This window comes from Danio rerio, chromosome 23, assembly GCF_052040795.2.
Source record: "Danio rerio strain M-AB ecotype USA chromosome 23, GRCz13ab, whole genome shotgun sequence".
In the NCBI taxonomy this organism is placed as follows: domain Eukaryota; kingdom Metazoa; phylum Chordata; class Actinopteri; order Cypriniformes; family Danionidae; genus Danio; species Danio rerio.
This window is the reverse complement of record NC_141043.1, coordinates 10077002-10098838: the sequence shown is the minus strand read 5'-3', so window position 1 is coordinate 10098838 and position 21837 is coordinate 10077002. Positions and strand designations below refer to the sequence as shown.

General features: G+C 35.1%; 1 protein-coding gene across 16 annotated transcripts in view; it reads left to right on the top strand.

Annotated features, from left to right (window-relative positions):
• The window catches only part of prkcbp1l (protein kinase C binding protein 1, like), an 88918-nt gene extending 67597 nt beyond the window's left edge, over positions 1-21321 (top strand). For all 16 annotated transcript variants that reach the window (XM_088651659.1, XM_088651657.1, XM_087305206.1 and 13 more), the window contains 7 exon segments: positions 1842-2360; positions 7347-7781; positions 10029-10156; positions 11398-11478; positions 12151-12229; positions 12765-13004; positions 20438-21321. In XM_088651659.1, the coding sequence (XP_088507785.1) occupies positions 1842-2360; positions 7347-7781; positions 10029-10156; positions 11398-11478; positions 12151-12229; positions 12765-13004; positions 20438-20616 (1661 nt within the window). In that variant the 3' untranslated portion in view covers positions 20617-21321.
• Positions 21322-21837: the final 516 nt, after the last annotated feature.

Sequence of the window (21837 nt, the reverse complement as noted above, 5' to 3'; positions counted from 1 at the left end):
TTATTAAAACTTATGTTAGAAATGTGTTGAAAATGTCTTATCTCCAATAAAAAGAAAGCGGTCTAATAATTCAGGGGGGCTAATAATTCTGACTTCAACTGTATATATATATATATATATATATATATATATATATATATATATATACAGTTATGTCTATGTGTGTGTGTGTGCGTGTGCGTGTGCGTGTGTGTGCGTGTGCGTGCGTGCGTGTGTGTGTGTGTGTGTGTGTGTATATGTATGTGTGTGTGTGTGTGTGTGTGTGTGTGTGTGTGTAAAATATTATAATGTATAATACAATAATATATATTATATATTAGTAAAAAATAACAACTGCAGAGTATTTGAGCCTTTTCACCAATAAATGAACCTGACAGGACAACAGATGGCAAAAAACAACTGCTGCTTTGAATTACATTGACTACTATTCATCTATTGATGTACTATTCATATTCAATTCAATTCAGCTTTATTTGTATAGCGCTTTTACAATGTAGATTGTGTCAAAGCAGCTTCACATAAATGGTCATAGTAACTGGAACAGTGTGGTTCAGTAACTGGAACAGTGTGGTTCAGGTTTTAGTGTTTAAGTTCAGTTCAGTTCAGTTTAGCTCAGTTCAGTGTGATTTAATCATTACTGAGAGTTCAAACACTGAAGAGCCAATTCATCGATGCGTAGCTCTACCAATCCTGAACCATGCGAGGCAGTGGCAACAGCGGAGAGGGAAAAAAAACTTCACCTGATGGGAGTGAAGAAAAAAAACCTTGAGAGAACCAGACTCAGTTGGGCACGACCATTTTAATTTCTCCGCTGGCCAAAAGTCTTGTGCAGAGCTTCATATCCATTCAAATAAATGTAAAACGCTGCAAAAACACTCTAAATCTGTTGAAACACATTGATCTGAAGGCGGTTTGGTTTGTATTGGACATTATTGGTGTTTGCTGACAGTAAACAGCTGTTTACTAAAACACCACCAAGTCTCGCTATATTCTAATGTACGGGTACAGGTCCATTATAAAACACTCGCAGGATGTTAATTTGGACAACTATGCAGATATTTTAAAGTGTTCACTCAAAGTGAACACGCATAGTTTATGAATCAATGGACTTGTGCGACTCTGATACAGTACAAGTCGCAGACACGAGGCACGAGCTGGTTATTATAGCTCTAATCACCGTTACCCTTTCATTTGCGTGACGGTTTGATTTGTACAACTGAGAACGTAGTCCTAGTTGACGTGCAGAAATTTAAGCCATGTGTCTGTAATTAACAGTGAGGCTGTTTTTGAGTCCGAATTAGCTTATTCAATCACAGAAAATGGGAAATGCCATTACTTCGATCATTTTAATATGGCATTTATTAATTAAATCAAATTATTATAGTACACTATTTAAGTAGTTTTTTTTTTTAATCTCGCGACCCACCTGCAGGATCGCTGTGGCCCACTATTGTGGCTAGTGCTGTATGGTTAACAATTATGACAGTTAAAATAACTAGGTTAATTTCAATTAAAATCAATTAAAATTAAATAAAATATTAATCTATTATTTTAGCCGTTTTTTTTTTTTTTGTTTTTTTTTGGACCGCTTTTGATTTGGAAGAAGTCATTTATATCTGGCAACACTGGCCCCTAGTGCCCCAGTTTAAGAACAAACTTTAGAACAGCTTCGGCAACCCGACCCTAAACTTTATTTGTGTTCTTTGATTAAGAACCACCCAAATGATCGTCTGACTGACATTTTAAAGCATCAGTGTCTTGTTTACTGGTGTAAAAATTTCAAGTCGGTGTTCTGTCTGGTCAAATTTAGAAGTAAAGAATGTCTCTTTCTGTTTCCACAGGAATCAATGAGATCTCAGATGACATGTGTGGCGGCGTCGAGCACTCTGACTCGGAAGACTCTGATAAATGTGACTCCAGCGACAGTGAAGAAATGTCTGATGACGAGCAGAAACCCAAAAACACTAACCACAACAACAGCGTCCACAAAGACTCAAAAAAGAGACCCAGAACTCTGTCCACTCAAGGACAAGACCAAGACTCATCAACCACTGGAGGAGCATCAGGTGGGGAGAAGAAAACCTCGGATCCCCAGACCAAAGAGAAGTCAAGCGGTGGTGCAGAGAAAGACTCTCAGGAGAAGAGCAAACCTCAACCACAGAGCAAGAAGGAGAAGACAAAGTCTGCGAAGGACGTCCGGACGGCTGGCTCAGAGCCAGATTTGGACTCAGACTCTGAGCGCGAGCTGGTAATCGACCTTGGGGAAGAACAAGGCGGGAGGGAGAAGAAGAAAGCCAAGAGAGACGCTCCAACGGCCCCCGTTTCGACACCGAAAGATCAGACGGTTGTTAAAACCGATGGTAGATATCTCACATTTTAGATTCTGTCTCTATTTGGGACTTCAATTTCCATAAATTTCCATGAACAATCGTTGTTTTAATTTACAATCAATTAGTTGTTAACCTTAATAATCCGCAGTAATTGTCACCAGCATGACAGAAGAAGCAAATTGTGCTTTACACACCGTAATCCTCCTTTCTTAGCTCAAAGGGAAACGTTTTACTGTAGGATCAATGAATATTCAATTGATAGAAACATTTAAAGGGATAGTTCACCCCCAAAAATTTAATTTTGTCATTATTTACTTAATCTTGATAAGTTTCAAACTGGATTTTAGTTTTTTTTTTTTTGTTTGTTATTTTCAGCTCAAATGAAGATATTTTGAATAGGTATGGGTACGGAAACTCTGTACTTTATCGGTATCGGTGCTAAATTATAAAAGATTGAAGTATCGATAAGCTCTGACATTAATGGCTCTGCTATCAGTACTGGAGAATTATTGCTGAGTAAACATTACTTTCAGTTGCATAATTTAACTGACCAATCTTTTCTAATATTTGATATTTAATATTTGATATTTGCAATAATTGATATTCATCTCACATGAGAAATGCTTGTGTTTTCACCCAATAGTACAACGGCGAGTGCGTCAAGTACAAAACCCTTTTCATTTCTTGGCTATGCGCACGCCCTTAGCAGAAACTCGTGCTGAGCGCACACGCATTACTCACGACACAAACCCGCATGCGCACACACAGCTGGTAAGCTTGTGGAGTGGTAGAGAGACTCACGCCCCATTTACACGGAGCTTCAGCGTCAACGCTTGACTGAAGGTGTGTCTGAAGTTGGGACTAAAGCAATCGTCATAGAAGCGTCAGCCAATGAAATTCAGTCAGCAATAGGCCACTGTCTAGCTGGTGTATTTGCATACAGCGATCTGATTGGCTGACGCTTCCTTCGACGCTTAAAAAGTTGAGCCAGTCCCAACTTCTGCAGCGAGCAACGTCTCTGAAGCGGCACCGAAGAATCCACAATGCAGTTTGGCAACGCCTGACGTCACCCATTCAAAGGGAATGGGAAGCGTTGACGCTGAAGCCCCATGTGAATGGGTCGTCAGATAGGTTGTATTTCCCGAGTGGACAGCGACAATAGCCATTGCAACAAACTCGGCAAATTGTTTTCTTGTATAAGTAGAAACACAATTATTCTGGCAAAGCATCTTTCAAAAGTGCAAAAACTGCAAAAGTTTTCAACTGCCTAGCTAAAGGTACATCATCCACATCGTTATGCTAGCTGTCAATCACATAAGGTCTCTCTAAATTAGTAAAATATTAATAGTTTATTAAACACACACATTCGGTTACATTGAAAACGGTATTTTTTTCTGTGATAGCCTAAATAAATCCAAAGCATTAAAAATACCTTTACATCTGCTGTATTTACAAACATAGCCTGATAATAAACTATTCTTGTTAAGAACTTATTTTAAAAACAGCAAATTTTTACATTGTTAGCTCCCAAAACACAGATGACTCATTTATGTAAATGTGTTCATGAAAAATCATAAACATTATCTGATTATTTAACTGCATTTTGCAACTAAAAGATGGTATTTGCAACTGCAGGGAGCGCAATAAACCAAGAAAGATCCTGACTTCTGCCAGAAAAGGCAAATATGTTGATTTTTCTTCAGAAGAATTGTTAAAAACTGAGAGTCATATTCCTTTAAACCAGGGGTGTCAAACTCAATTCCTGGATTCCTGCACAGTTTAGTTCCAACCCTGCTCCAACACACTTACCTGTAGGTTTCAAACAAACCTGAAGGACTCAATTAGTTTGATCAGGTGTGTTTAATTAGGGTTGAAACTAAACTGTGCAGAGCTGCGACCCTTTTGGAACTGAGTTTGACACCTGTGCTTTAAACCATTCTACATTTTTGTACAGGAATTGTTTTATTTATTTGTTTTACAATTTTATATATATATATATATATATATATATATATATATATATATATATATATATATATATATATATATATATATATATATATGTGTGTATGTATGTATGTATGTATGTATGTATGTATGTATGTGTATATATATATATATATATATATATATATATATATATATATTATTTTATTATTATTATTATTATTATTATTAATTTACAATTAAAACTTAATAATAAAATAAACTGTTTTTAATTCTGTTCAATTAGTTTTTTCATTAAAAAACTCTACCAAAAGTATCGATAAGAGGACCATTAAAGTACCAAACTGATAAGTGGTAATGATAAAAGTAGTATTTCGATTAAAACCTTAACGATACCCATCCCGAATTTTGAAGAATGTTGTAAACTGGTAAACATATACTTCAATAGAAGGTAAATCAAATGCTATGGAAGTCAATGGTTTCAGGTTTTCAACAATCTTTAGTACATCTTTCTTTGTATACAACAGAAAGAACCAAAATGGTTTGGAACAAGTCAAGAGTGAGTAAGTGATGACACAAGGTCCAGTTTTAGGATTTTGAAAGGATTAAAGTTAATGACTAACATGCTTCTCAGGAAAAACACACTATTAACCATTTCATATGATCAAATAGTATTTACTGGTTGTTTGTTTGTTTTGTTTTTTAATCTGAAATATTTAAAGGACATTGTGCATATTAGGTGAAATCTGGAGAATGTGAAAGGCAATTTAAAGATCTTTAACATATATTGTTAAAGGGGCAGTATGCAAGTTTGACACCCAGTGGTTGAACTAGGCATTGCACTCCTGGTTCAAAACACACTTAAGAACAGATTGCCAGATTGACGTCACCAAGAGCTTTAAACCGTGTTCTAAAAAAAAGCAACGGCACGCAATTAAAGAAATATTTTCCATATTAAAAGGGAAAAAAATTTAAAGTTTTACATGACATTTTTTGCCATACTACTGAAAGCAGCAGCTGATAGTTTACCTCACATTTGAAGTTGAACTTGGGAACCGTGTCTCAAAACCAAAACATATCAATGTTTAATATGTATTAATTAGATTATAAACCTTACCATTTTGTTGGAGTGCAGTAAGTGCACTATTCTGTGCTTCTAAATTGCTGTATTTAAATTTCTGTCGTGTTTCGTCTTGTGCAAAATTGCCAAATTGCTTATCACTGCAAATTTCATCACGTAGCGTGTTGTTAGAATACGGGGTTACAGTATAACCTGCTCACCTAATGTTTACATTTGTAATGAATATGTTATATGTTATTTGCTAAATAATAACCTCATGTGGCACTCTGAATCTGCATCTCATTTCGGAGTCGGCTACTGTCCACTGGTGGCCGCAGTTTTGGTCGCAGTTTTAGTCATGAAGTGTCTCTAATTTTCCACCAAGGCAGCCCGAGGTGCTAAAAAGAGACATTCTAGCACGTATTGCACATTTTTAAAGCAGAATATCAAAAGATAAACAAATATGTTTACTTAGCATGTTTCTTAAATATCTGCAAACATATTTTTATGCTTTAGAAGAGTTAGAAACTTACATACAGCACCTTTAAAGGCTTGTGCCATTTGTTTATTTATTTATTAGTCTTCTACGTTTGTTTTTACATACCTCACATGGATAAAATAATTCTATAATTCAGGTTCGTGAGCTACCAGTTGAGTTAGATGGTATGCTAATCCATTTCAGGTAATTAATGATTTGATAATGCCGTTCACAATGATTGTAACACAACACAACATAACATCCCTGGATGGTAATCTAATAGGCGTTTCTGTTTCTCCTAGCACATTAGTGGAGAGTTTGTGATGTCATGTGGAGAGTCTGATGTCATCACAATTCTCAGTTTGTATCTTGTAGATCTGACATTTAAAACTCCAAAATGCAACATACAATTGTTATTGCAACATATATTAAATAATGCATGTGTTTTTAGATGTGCACACTTCCTTTTTCCGTCACAACCTGCTGTACAGATTTGACCCATAAGCCACATGAATGTCAAAACCATACACCTTAATGACATCCATGATTAACCCATTTGATTGATCTTTTTTTTTTTTTAAATGTTTGTTTTACTCTTTAACATAGTCGGATTTGCTTTAGAGTTCAATTGTTAAAACCCTTTTAATAATTGTGAACGTAAACCATTAACAAATTTCTACTTAGTAAACTCATCTGGTCATGTGACATTGAAACTATTTAATAAAAGCTATCTTTTTATTATTTATTTACAAGTTGAATTTCTGGCCCAGTGTCAACAAAAATTTTGAGCGTAATGAAATTAGAAAAAAGACAAAGGTCATAATTCTCATAGGTGGAATTAATAAGGTGTATTGATTTAAAGGAATAATTCACCTAAAAATGAATAGTCTGTCGTCATTTACGCACCCATCGACATCCTTTTACTTGAGAAGTCGATAAGTCCCAGCGACAGCATTTTTAAAAATATCTTATATAGTGTTAATTCATTCATTCATTTTCTTTTCGGCTTAGTCCCCTTTTTTTAATCCGGGGTTGCCCACAGCGGAATGAACCGTCAACTTATCCAGCATATGTTTTTACGCAGCGGATGCCCTTCCAGCTGCAACCCATTTCTGGGAAACATCCATACACACTCATTCACACTCATTCACTACGGACAATTTAGCCTACCCAATTCACCTCTACTGCATGTCTTGGACTGTGGAGGCAACCCACGCGAACGCAGGGAGATCATGCAAACTCCACACAGAAACACCAACTGACCCAGCCGAGGCTCGAACCAGTGACCTTCTTTCTTTAAGGCGACAGCAGTACCTACTGCGTCACCTTATATAGTGTTCAACGGGAGAAATAAACTAAAGCTTTAAAACCTCATGAAGGAGAGTAAAATATTTTGGTTGAATTACCCATTTTAAAAGTGTATTTATTTAATCAATCAATCATCAATTAATTATTAACGTCCCTAGTATCTAAGAAAGCATTTTTTAAATAACAAATCGCAACACTGAATCTGAATCTTCCTCTGTTTTAGGCAAATCTTCTACTTCTACCAGCGTTTCAGCTTCTCCTTCTACGGATACCACTTCATCTTCATCCTCCAATCCTGCTCCAAAAGACGCAGCATCATCAGCCATCAAGCCTCCAGCTGCAGTCCCAGCTCCATCTACCACTCAAAGCAGCTCTTCCTCTGCTGCTCAACCGGTGTCCACCGTCCCATCCACTGCCAGTGTTGTGAAGAAACAGCGCCCTCTGCTGCCCAAGGAGAGCACGCAACCTGCCCAGCGGCCTGCCACCTGGAGCCCTGCTGCTGGGAAATGGCATGTGCAAAAGGTGCAGAAACAGCAGCAGCCGCAGCAAAGTGAGACTGTTCCTCAGACAGCAACGCAGAGCCAAACACAGTCCCAGAGCTCAGCCAACAACAACAGCAGCAGCAGCACGCGCTACCAGACCAGACAATCAGTCAAAGGTAATTACATCAGCGGCGACTCTAAAGATTTGTTTTAAACTAATTTTTACAAATCCAAGTAAAATATTTATAATATTAAAATGTTATATAATCTAAATAAATATAATATTTTCAAATGAATGATTTGTATAAGTCGTTTTTTGATCTAAAATATGTTAAAAAATTTAATTAAATCTAGTATTAAATGTTTAATTTTTAATTTAGAATGTGTATAAGCACTTATTGTTTTAGTCACAAAACATACATATTAAATTATGTTTCTTGCAAATATAAATATTTTATATTAATTTAATTTTTTAATTATTTAATGACTATAATGTTTATGAGAAGTTCAAATAAAGTGTAATCCCTTTCTTATCTAATTTTAGATTTACAATAATATATTAAAACACATCCAAATAAAAAAAATCTATTATATTATATATAAAAAATAAATAATAAATATATTATCCCTAATCTAAAAAAATATTCCATATTTTTATTATGATGTTTATTTATTTATCTTGATTTATTTAAGTTTAACATTTTTCTATGTAAAATACTCACATGCTAAGTAAACAGAACTTTTATTTTGATAAAGTTCATCTGATGTCTACCTTTGAGGCTAAAAAGTCTTTAAGACTTTCAGCCATGTTTAGAGAAAAATTCAGTGAAACACTTTTAAAATTCTTCGTTCTATTAATTCCAAGCATCAATTCATTCAATTTAAAGTAATGCATAGACTGCACTACTCAAAATCTAAATTACACAGAATTTTTCCTACCATTTCCCCTACATGTGACCGGTGTAATTCTGCTGAAGGCTCCCTAACCCACCTCTTTTAGACCTGTCCAAAACTTTACACCCGACCCAGAAATTGCGATATTTGTGGACTCTCGTTCTCTGCTTGATTATAATGTGTCCATACTAAGTACCATAATTTATGGAATGATAATTGCTAAGAGTGTCATTCTAAAACTGTAAAAAATCAGATTCTATTCCTCAAATTAAAACATGGTTATCTTATCTCACTTAAATATTGCACATGGAAAGAGTCCATTATGGAGTTATTAATTATCTTGATAAGTTTTACATTATATGACAACCATTTCTTCATCACCTGGACCAGTATAATGCAAATTCTGAGCAGCAGTGTAGTACTTAATATGCTCACTACCCCTTATAACTGCCTCTTTGCATTTTCATTGAAACCATATATATATCCTAATTGTTTTTTAATAATATTTGTAATTGTTTATCTATTTTTCTTTATTTTAATTATTATTACCATTACTTCTCAGCATCACCATGCTTATTTCTTGTATTTTGTTATTGTTGTGTTGTTTGCTAATTATTGAAAAATGGAAAACTAATAAAAACACTTGATAATTTTTTTTATCTAGTATTAAGTATTTATTATTAATTTTTTTATTTCATCTATTTTTTTATTTCATTTATTCATCTTTTATTAAACAACTAGAATGTGTACAAACACATATTGCTTTTAGAAACAAAACGTTACAAATATTTACATATTAAATTAAGTTTTATTGGAAAATAAACATTTTATATTCATTAAATTTTGAATAATTTTATTTAATGACTATAATGTTTATGAGAAGTTCAAATAAAGTTTTCATCCCTTTCTTATTTTAGATTTGCAATAATATATTAAAACACATCTAAATATAAACCCAATAGATTGAAAAAAACATATTAATCCTAATTGAAAAAAACATTTTGTACTTTTGATATGGTGTTTATTTATTTATTTAATAAACATTTTATATTAATTTAATTTTTAATTATTTTATTTAATGACTATAATGTTTATGAGAAGTTCAAATAAAGTTTAATCCCTTACTTATTTTAGATTTGCGATAATATATTAAAACACATCTAAATATAAACACAATAGTTGAAAAAAAATATATTGATCCTAATTTAAATAAATATTCTGTACTTTTAATATGGTGTTCATTTATTTATCTAACAAAATGAAACTCTTGAATAAATTAATAAAGTTTTACATTTTTCAATGTAAAATACTCGCATGCTTAGTAAACACAACTTTTATTTTGATATTGTTCTTTGGGTGTAGTATAAAAAATAAATCAACTATTTATCAAAATTTATCAAATGTGATTTTTGCTTTTAAAAGACTTTCAACAACATTATTTTCTCTGGTGATAAATCCTATGCCATTTGCATTGAATCCATAACATTGGTTCACATCGCCATCAATTCTTTAATTTTGTTTCCGTGCAGTTCATCAGAAGGACAGCTCACCTGCTAACACGGGGTCCGGATCGTCCATTTCCAGTCTAGCTGGAGATTTCCTCACCCCTCCGGCCTCTGCTGATGTCGCTGCCGACATCGCCAAGTACACCACTAAAGTGAGTCTCATTTTCACTTCAGTAACTGTTAGACTGTTCAGAGAAATAGGCCATAAATAGAGTAAATGCATCAATAAACAATGCAGCAGTTCTTAATTGACCCTTCAGTAAACTGCATTGATTGTATGCCACAGCTTAATTAAATGTAAATAATACATAATACATGTAATTATTTCTGCGCTCAATTAAATGTAAATAACGAAAGTCAAAACTTCAATGAAAATGACCTACACACTAAAAATATCTGTTATTTAACAGGTTCCGTATTTGTGTTTCACAGGTGTTTATTTCTGTATTTTTTGGATTGTGAATTGCATTATGGCACCTTGATCTCGGCTTTGTCTACTTTGTATATTGAATATTTAACTCTAATTTTATAAAATTAAGGTGGTAAAGTACTGGACATTATCACCAGGTTTTTGTACAATAATTTACACCAGCATTTTAGACTATATATCAATTTACACTATTAAAAATGTGTGTAAAAGTCACATTTTCATCAGCAAAAGTTGTTGAAGGAAAGATCGAGGTTTTATAATGTAATTAAAAATCAAAAATACATTAATGTAAATCACAAAATATGCAAAACTTAATTTATGGATATTTTAACAGCGTAGAGAAAATAATACAAGAATTTAAATAAAGACAAGATTCCATAATGTGCTTTTGTTATATGAAATCAGTTCTGATGTTTTTATCAGAATTTAAATCAAGTATTTGAACATATATTGATTATATACAGTCGAAGTCAGAATTAGTAGCCCCCTTTGATATTTTTGTTTCCTTTTTAAATATTTCCCAAATGATGTTTAACAGAGCAAGGAAATTTTTCACAGTATGTTTGATAATATTGTTTCTTCTGAAGAAAGTCTTATTTGTTTTTTTTCGGCTAGAATAAAAGCAGTTTTTAATTTTTTAAAAGCCATTTTAAGAACAAAATTATTAGCCCCTTTAAGCTATATTTTTTCAATATTCTACAGAACAAACCATCATTATACAATAACTTGCCTAATTACCCTAATCTGCCTAGTTAACCTAATTAACCTAGTTAAACCTTTAAATGTCACCCTATAAAATATTATCTCTGTTAAACAGAAATTGGGGAAAAAAATTGGGGCTAATCATTCAGGGGGGCTAATATATATCGTTGACATACTACAGCATTAAGGACTGTTAATCAAATTGTGCCTAAATCATTTTTAAGCTGAGTGTGACTCTCTTGTTATCATTGATAATGGCAGATGATGGACGTGATCAAGGGAACAATGACAGAGATCTACAACGATCTTTCTAAGAGCACGACGGGAAACACCATTGCAGAGGTTTGTGTCTGAAAAGGGTAATTGTATCTTTCTATTCTTGTAATTACAATTTTATAATTGTGGGTTTATTTTTCTAAAATTGTTACTTGTGTAGTCAAAATTCTGAGTTATGAAAGACTAAATTGCAAAATATAAACTGTGGGAATTGTTAGAAAGTTAGAAAAGCTGTAACGCTTAAAAATTGTATGAAATGAAGTCACAATTCTGAGACTAGAGTCAGGATTGTGGTTTATAAACGCTGAATTGCAAAATGTACAGTCAGGATTTTAAGGAAATCTCACAGTTCTTCAGTTTTTTTTTTCCTCTGATTTTGTATGTTGCATACAGTTTTAAAATGAGCGCTTTACGATAAAAACTAAGAATTCTAATTGATTGACTATTTTTCCTGCAGTTTTAGGTTTATACCTCACATCTAATTTACGTTTAACAATTCTGACTTTGTCCCGCAACTAACTTAATATCTTATTTTCTAAATTATAAAATTCTGAAAAGAAAATCTGAATTACTGATTTTTTTTTATTCAATGACAAAAGAGCTTCCATACTTTCTCAATGTGTAAATAGTAAATTCATTTAAAAAGCATTAAACATTCTCCAAGGCACTTTTAGTTTGACAGACTTAATTGATACTATGACAGTTCTTCATTATGGTTCTCTGTGGATTTTGGTTCAGATCCGGCGGTTGCGGATCGAGATTGAGAAACTGCAGTGGCTTCATCAGCAGGAGCTGTCAGAAATGAAGCACAACCTGGGTAACATCTCTTTATCACTTACAGTAGCAACTTTCTTTTTCTAATATTTTCCAAATGATGTTTAACAGAGCAAGGACATTTCACAGTATTTCCTTTAATATTTTTTTCTTCTGGAGAAAGTCGTATTTGATTCATTTTGGCTGGAATTAAAGCAGTTTTTAAAAAATTATCAAATAATTTAAGGTCAATATTATTAGCCCCCTTATACAATAACTTGCCTAATTAACCTGTTATCTAGTTAACCTAATTAACCTAGTTAAGTCTTTAAATGACTTTAAGCTATATAGAAGTGTCTTGAAAAAATATTTAGGCAAATATTATTTACTGTCATCAAGGCAAAGATAAAATAAATCGGTTATTAGAGATGAAATATTAAAACGATTATGCCTAGAAATGTTTTGGAAAAAAATCATCTCTCCAGTAAACAGAAATTGGGGAAAAAAATAAACAGGTGGCTAATAATTCTGACTTTTAACTGTATATATATATATGTGTGTGTGTGTGTGTGTGTGTGTGTGTGTGTGTGTGTGTGTAGAGCTGACCATGGCTGAAATGAGGCAGAGTCTGGAGCAGGAGAGAGAGCGTCTGGTGTCCGAGGTGAAGAAACAGATGGAGCTGGAGAAACAGCAGGCCGTGGATGAGACCAAGAAAAAGCAGTGGTGTGCAAACTGTAAGAAAGAGGCCATTTTCTACTGTTGCTGGAACACGAGTTACTGCGATTACCCCTGCCAGCAGGCACACTGGCCCGAACACATGAAGTCCTGCACACAGTCAGGTAATCATTCTTCTGCCTTACACCATGTCCTAACAACATGTTACACGACAAGTTATTTGTCTGTCTGCACCAAACTTGTCGCAACATGACAGAAACATATAAATACCAACCACTTCACTCGCACAAATGGTGAAGGCTTTTAATCTAATTAATACATATTAAACCTCTTCAACATTATTATTATAAGGCTACTCAGTGACTGATGTTGTTTGTAGGCACTGTGGAGTCACAGTTCTGACTTTCATTTTCAAACTGTCTTCTGGTTATTTTAAGGAGCTTTCAAACCTAGACTTTTGTTTCGGAACCTGCCTCGTTTGCCCAGTTAGCGCAGTTCGTTTGGCATATGTGAATCCAGCAATCGCACTCGCACCCGCGTCAAAACAATCGATCCGAGATCGCTTGACTGAGGTGATCTCGGCTCGATTGAAACAAACTCTGGAGCGGATCGATTGTAGTGAGAAAGCGATGCGATCCGAGCCTGGCTAAACCACAGTGTTTTATGGATAGGTAATAGGCATATGGCTATATTAAGAGAGAATGATGAGTATGGACAGATGCACAGAGACTCGAATAGAAGCGCAACAACTGATAATCTCCCAGAAATGGCGCGTCTCCCTCCCGGTCCTCAAATACATCATGCACCCTTCTCACACCTCCCCACCGCATCCCTCCTCACTCTTCAGACACGTCACACGCACCCTGTCAAACACCACCAAACCTCGCCCCCCCTCTGACCAATGTGTGGAGAGTTTACTCGCACTTCACTTGTTTTAGCTCTTTTGATACGTTTAGAAACTTTGCAAAAAGAGCAACAATATAACAGTTTTAATCCCTGTTTCGGAACAAATGAATCGATTCACAGTTGTGAAAGCACCCTCAGTTTCAAGATCTGCTGCTGCTTTCAGTAGTATGGCTATACATGTACGCAAAATGGTATTTAAACTCACGTTAGTTTTATTTAATACAGAATAAAGCACATAATCTGTAGGTGATCATTGTCATAGTAGTTTATGCTGTTGTTCAGCCGCAACGTCACTGAAATAAAAAGCATTTCTTAAATAGTCACGCATTGCTGATGCAGATTGTTATCACAATCACTACTTTTAACATAGCAAAGATAAATGTTATTGTATCACACAAAAATAAAGGCTTATTATGAGCATCTCCGATTTTAAAGCATCCATGAGAACGTTTTATATACATGAGGGAGAGATGCTCTTCGGTGGGTTGTTCTTCAACAGCAATAATCATATTAAACTCAACTCGATCAGTTTTAAAGGTGCAGTATGTAAGTTTGACACCCAATGGTTGAACTAGGTATTGCATTCCTGGATTAAAACGCACACAAGCCCAGGTTGCCAGATTAACGACCAACAGGAGTGTCCCTGACGATGGAGCCTTAAGGCTGCTTTAAGTTGTGTTTTAAATAAAAGCAACGGCATGCAATAGATAGAATATGTTCCTTATTATAAGGAGTTTTTTGTTCTAACCAACACCTCGAATTTATACTTCAAAAATGGCTTTTATTTCTTGCAGCTGAACAACAGAAAACTGACAATGATCACCTCAGGTACACCTCACTTTATTCAGTGTTAAATGCTAATAATGTGAGCTTGAATGCCATTTTACTTGACATTTATTGCCATGCCACTATGAATCCAATATGCTGCTTTCCACCAAGATGACCCAGGGTGCTGAAATATGATTGGCTTATTTGCATTAGGCAGGTTAAAGGGCCCAAAGCAAAGACAGACGTTCTGGCACTGAAGGCCCATTTTCAAAGCAGAATATCTGACTTTGCATACTTATACTTATATTCTACGCCAGTGGCTCTTAAACTTTTTTCATCAAGTACCACCTCAGAAAAAAAAGTACCTCCAAAGTACCACCAAGTACCACCAAAATGAGCAGTATTGAAATACAGTAGCATAGTAGGCCCAGTAAAGCAGCTACAACTCTGCACAGTTAAAAAAACGTGGCAGATTACCTCAGAAATATCGGCTATTTGTCATATATGGCATATTATATACATCATTTTTCATAAATTTTGAAATGTGTGTAGCATGTACATGACATATTTAATTCCTCCGCGTACCACTAGAAGGAAGCCTGCGTACCACTAGTGGTACACGTACCACAGTTTGAGAATCACTGTTCTATGCCATTTTGTAGTATAAATAGTGTAAGTAGTGCGTTCACACTGAAAACTCTAAAAATATTAAGTGCACTTTTTTTTTTTTTTTTTTTTAGAATATGCAAAAAGGTACATAAATTGGGATCATACAAATACAAAAAACATCAACAAAAAACCATAACAAAACAACAATAAAAAAAAAAAACAATATAGTCAGATACTGTTAGGTGTGTGTGTGTGTGTGTGTGTGTGTGTGTGTGTGTGTGTGTGTGTGTGTGTGTGTGTGTGTGTGTGTGTGTGTGCGTGCGTGCGTGCGCGCGCGCGCGTGCGTGCGTGCGTGTGTGTGTGTCCGTGTGTCCGTGTGTCCATGTAAAGGTAACTTGGTGGAAGGTCAGATTACATACATTAGGAACAATGTTAGCCAATAAATGAATCTAGTCTCGCAGATATAAGTAAAACAGATACAAAAGAAACCAGTCAGAGTTAGGGAGTAACAACTATGTTTAGTAATGTATAATAGAAATAATGACAGTAAAAAGAAAGAAAGGACAACAGTAATAATAAATGACAATGATAATAAATCACAAGTACTACCCTAACTACTACTACTGCAGAAAGTTACTTATATTACTATATAATTATTAACTACTATTGCTGCTACTACCATCACAACCACAACTATTACTACTATAATGTCTGCTACTGCTGATACTACCACAACAATGACTACCACTACTGATACTACAGCGTCTGCTACAACTAATACAACGTCTACTACTACTACTACCGCAATCACTGCTACTACAACATCTACATCAACGACATCTACTACTGGTACTACTACACCAACAACGATTACTACTGCTACAACGACACTTTTACTACTTCTGCTACCACTATACCAACGACATCAACTACTACAGGAACTAATACTTCAATAATCACAATTACGATCGATACTACTACAATGACTACTACTACTACTACTAGTCATATTAAGTGCACTTTAATTACCCGGAGGATGCACTTATTCAGCTGCTAAAATGAAGTGTGTAATGATGGACACTTCACGCACTCAACGACCGCAGGTTTGCTTACATAGCGGAAGGGGCGGAGCTATCAGGTGCACATGTTGGATGACTTTATTTTGGATGGTGAATGCAAAACTCTCCTACAAGAGTGATTATAGCACCTCCCGATGGTGAATGCGGTTATACTCATGGCAAGTATTATTGATGAGTATGATAATTCGGTCGTTTATTTCACTGATTTGGCGACCGTCAAACGTCATTAGGGAAACTAAATTCAAAGGTTTGAATTTCCGCTTAGTAAAAAAAACATTAGTGTGCCATTTGGGACGACACTACATACATATACTATCCTTTTGAGTGTGTAAGTGCATAAGTACATAGTGCATGAGTGCATAGTGTATAGTGTGCCATTTGGGACGCAGCTATTGTTTTTCAGATAAACAAGAATGTTCACTTTGCATGTATCTTAATATCCGCAAACATGTGCTATTTTTATGCTTTATAGGAGTCAAAAACATACATACAACACCCTACAACAGCATTATACTCATATTGTGCTGTTTGTCTGATATGCTGAACATTTTCCACAATCTAAAACAGAATGGCTTTTTATTTTATTGTCTTCATTTATCTAAAGCTGCTTCATGTTTTTCAGCTTGTAATCTAAGAAAAAAAAAAAAAGCAATTGTTTTAAAAACATATTTTTTCTTTTTTTACTATTATGTTATTTCCAAATGTGCGCCACTTTTGTCATAGGAGTGCAAAAAGAGTTCAAAAAGATATCAAGAAATTTAATCCCAAAAATGCATGGAAGCCTTTAGTGGCAATAAATTTATCCCAACAGCAAAATGATGAAATCGCATTTCTGTGACTTTCCAAAGGGGATAATGTGATGTTGATCTTGCCATCGCTCCCTCAATCATTGTGTTCAAAACACTACAGTATTCTGTAATTTGATGACAACTTATAAAATAAATAAGATCCAAAATGATCCTCCTCAATGAAAGTGACAAAAGAAGACAAATGAAATTATGCTTTGCTTTGCGCTATAAACCAGAGCTAAGTTTAATATAAATAATGAAAACTTTTCTCATTGTGAGAGATGAGCAGATACATTTGTGTGAGAGTTTTATATACAGCATTAATCAGCTAGTCATAGAAGCATCTTGATTGGGATGTGGAGTGTTTTTGTGATTCACAAGTGTGGTTTATTTTTAAACTAATTTCGAGAGGATCACGTGCTTATGATTGAACACAGCTGGTACTGTATTAGCTCCGTATACTTGCACCAATCAGATGAATACTGGCACACTATAAATCACCAGAGCTTTCTACTCCAGTCATCTTCGTCTTGAAGAAACCCCCCTTCCACCCCTACTCCTCCTCTTCTCTGATAAGGCGGCTAGGTGGCTCAGTGGGTAGCCCTGTTGCCTCACAGCAAGAACCAGCTGGTGTTTCTGTGCGGAGTTTGCATGTTCTCCACGTGTTCTGCGTGGGTTTTTCCAGAGTACTTCAAAATAAATTCCTAAAGCAATGCTAGCCAGATAGATCTCAGCAGTTTACAAGTAGGGGAGATCTCGAGACCTACCTGAGCTCAAACTCTCCTCTCGCCCTTCAAACGGGAGGAAGCCCCGGGCTTAAGGAAATTCTAAGCTCAGTATTCCAACCACGCTTTATTATCAATCATCAGCTGAGTGTGATTCAAGTGTGAACTGAATTTTGAAAGATGCGTGAAAGCATGGTTCATGTGCGAGAGAAAGACATTATATTCAGGGGTAAAATACAGTGTCTGAAAGGAAAATCCAGCTAGTCTTATTCTTTATTTTGAATTGATTTTTAAATCTTTAAGGAGCTGCAGTGTCTCATACCACTATGCTAAATTGATATGTTGTATTGAAAAAACTCATTTGGGACTGCTTTTTATTGTTTATTCTGCAGTTTAAATTATATTATTTTAATTTATTGTGGATGTTAAAGGGTTAGTTCATCCAAAACCTTTTACCTTATTACTTTTTGTCCCTCATTTGGTTTTAAACCTATTCCATAGTAGGAAAACAAAAATAAGAAGAAAGAAATTCAAATTCAAAAGGGTTTTTGAACAAGTGGAGGGTGAGTAAAAATGAATGATAACAGAATATACATATATAAATATACATTTTTTTTAATTAATTGATTTTCTGCTTTCTTTTGCACACAATATACGTCTATGCAAGCACATATTTAATTATTTATAGCTGAATGTGACATTTTCAGATATATAATATCTGGCGAGCATCTGATGAAAGTGTAATGTCATTTGAGAAGATAATAAATGGGTTACTGTTGTAGTTGCCGACCTTTTCCTCAATAAGACATTATCAGACTGGAGGTTTTGGATACCAGAAAATAGACTGTATTCATAATAAATGTCTCCCCCAGACAATCCAAAGTGTTTTACCACCATCATCCTGCTTTTATACATGCAGTTTCACCTTTGTGCGTCTTGGTCCACACATATATGATCCTGTGTCATGTCTCTGTTATGTAATGTAATGTGTATTTATATAGCACATTAATTGTGTATGGCCAAATACACCCAAAGCGCTTCATAATCTCTCCACACCACCATCAGTTATATTTTTGGCTCTCTGCCAGCTTGCTCTGTCCTATGTAAGCAACGGTTTTGACATCACTTCATAGATGCAACTTATGCAAAAGAACTAAGTGTTTACATACAGTTGAAACCAGAAGTTTACATACACTGTATAAAAATGCAGATGTTAATGTGACTAAACTTGTTCTCTTTTAGGTAAGTTTGGATTATCAAATTTGTTTCTATTATGCTTAAAAGCAGATTAATAAGAGAGATCATTTTGGAGAAATTGTTATAACTTTTCTTGAAAGTCAAGTTTAAAAAAAACAATAAGATTATAATGCCTCTGAAAAAGTTCAGATGATGGTGTCAAGGTTTTGGAAGTTTCTGATTGGCTAATTGAAAACATTTCAGTTTATTGGAGGCACAACTGTAAAATAGTATTAAAGGAAAACCTCAAACACACTGCTTCCTTGTGTGACAACATGGGAAAATCAACAAACCAGAATCAAAAAAAAAAAAAAAAGCCAGATTACAATTTGCTAAATTTACTGGGAACAAGATTTTTGGAGACGTCCTGTGGTCTGATGAAACTAAAATTGAACTGTTTGGCCATAATGACCAGTGTTACATTTAGAGGATAACAGGGAAAGCTTACAAGCCTAGAAACACCATCCCAACTGTGAAGTATGGGGGCGGCAGCATCATGTTGTGGGGCTGTTTTGCTGCAGGAGAGACTGGTCCACTTCACAGCATAGGTGGCTTCATGAAGAAATTACGTTATGTAGAAATACTGAAGCAACATCTCACGACATCAGCCAGGAAATTAAAACTTGGCCACAAATGGGTCTTCCAAAAAGAGCATGACCCTAAGCATTCTGCCAAAATAGTTAAAATGTGCTTTAAGGACAACAGAGTGAATGTTTTGGAGTGGCCATCACAAAGCCCTGATCTCAATTCTATAGAAAATTTGTGGGCAGAGTTGAAAAAGCTTGTGCTAGCAAGACAGCCTACAAATCTGATTCAGTTACTGCAATTCTGTCAGGAGGAATGGGCCAAAATTCCTTCAAACTATTGTGAAAAACTTGTGGAAGGATACCCAAAACATTTGACCAAAGTTATACAGTTTAAAAGCAAAGCTAAAAAAAATACCAAGAAAATGTATGTAAACTGTTGACTGTCTACAAATATATAAAAAAATTCTCAAAAAAAAAATTTCTCTCATTATTCTGGCATTTAGCAAATGTAAGTAATTTAGGTAATCCTAACGGACCTAAAATAGCAAACGTTTAGTATGATTTACCATCAGATTTAAAAAAAAAAATGGTTATGTTCCTTTTTTAGAGTGTTTGTAAACTTCTTGTTTCAACTGTACATTGTCATGATGGCATAATAACTTGATAATATGTTATTTTCCTGAATACTTCTGACACATATACCTTCATATGCATGTTTAACATATATAATCAGTGCTTTACATTTTCAGTTATTCTACATATTAATAATCTCATAATGTTGCTCCTGTGCAGGGGTATTCATCTTACACACAGACATACCATGTTTGCTGGCATGTTTGCTGCACACACTCTTAGATAATATCAACTGCTCTAAAACACACTTTTAGAGAATAAAAATCTTACAAATAAGGGGAAAAAGCCATTGTCTAAATGGATGATTTCCTCTGTTATCTCCTCAGCCACATCGTCTCAGCAGGAAACTGAAGCAGAAGCCAGTTCAGATGCAGCCGGAAAACCTGTAGGACAGTCCCCAAAAACCCAACCACCACCATCTGCCGAAAAAACATCGCCCGCAAACCGAGGACCTTCCCCTTCCACAGACAACACTAAAAGCAGCTCCTCGGTTGCGGTCTCATAACCCGAGCTCAAGATGTTGTTATTTTTTATCTTCAGAACGGTGCCATTCAAAGAGAGTCAGATGTGAACACCAAAGGACCTTGACTCATTTCAGACAGACTGTATCATGTTCACTTTCTGTTCACTACATCAAACTCCACATTAGGATAACGCCTATAAAAGTTTGAGTCATTTCCACGTACATTTCGTATTTGAATTTGTGACTTGTTTAGTACAAAGACGCACCCTTTGATATACATTATGCAACTGTAAAACTGTTGTCCTTTTTTTTTATACATATCAGCTTTTGTAAACGTCGACAAATGTGTTTGATTGATATCATTTTTTTCTCTTTATGTGAAAGATGCACTTAGAAGTGCCTCGGGAAGAGCGAGTTTATTTCATACAAAGGTAAATGTTAAACAGAGCGTGTTTGTACAAGGTCAAAAACGTTGGGAGTATGATTGTGATTTCTAATGGATTGTCACTACGTTTCTTGGAAAGATTCAAGGATGTATATCTTTAATGTCTTTCACCCATGAAAGGTTTCTTCATGAAGAAACAAAAGGAGCAAAAATCTAGAGGAGTAAAGGAAAAGATTTTACTTATTGTGGGCATGTTTCTTTTTTCCTCTTGTCTTGTGGACTCTCTTGTTTACATACTGTAAATACAAAAGAATAAGCAGAGATGATATCTGTATGAAAAAATAAAGTCTTCATGAGGCAAACCTTTGGCGTTTCATGCATTGTCTGTTCTTTCTGCATTTTCTAATTAAACAGGGTCGTTATACCACTAACTGTACTCAAAAAACAAATAAATAAATAAATCTTACATTACTAATGCTTTCCTTCTTAGACTTTACACCTGAAACTTGCCTACAGCACTTATTCATTGTTGCTCTTATAGTTGTGTAAATTGCTTCCTTGTCCTCATTTGTAAGTCGCTTTGGATAAAAGCGTCTGCTAAATGTAAATGTAAATTAGGATTTAAAAAATCTATGTTGACATCCGGGCGAGGTAGTGGCGCAGTAGGTAGTGCTGTCGCCTCACAGCAAGAAGGTCGCTGGTTCGAATCTTGGCTCAGTTGGCGTTTCTGTGTGGAGTTTGCATGTTCTCCCTGGCTTCGCGTGGGTTTCCTCCGGGTGCTCCAAAGGACCCCCACAGTCCAAAGACATGCGGTACAGGTGAATTGGTTAGGCTAAATTGTCCGTAGTGTATGTGTGTGTGGATGTTTCCCAGAGATG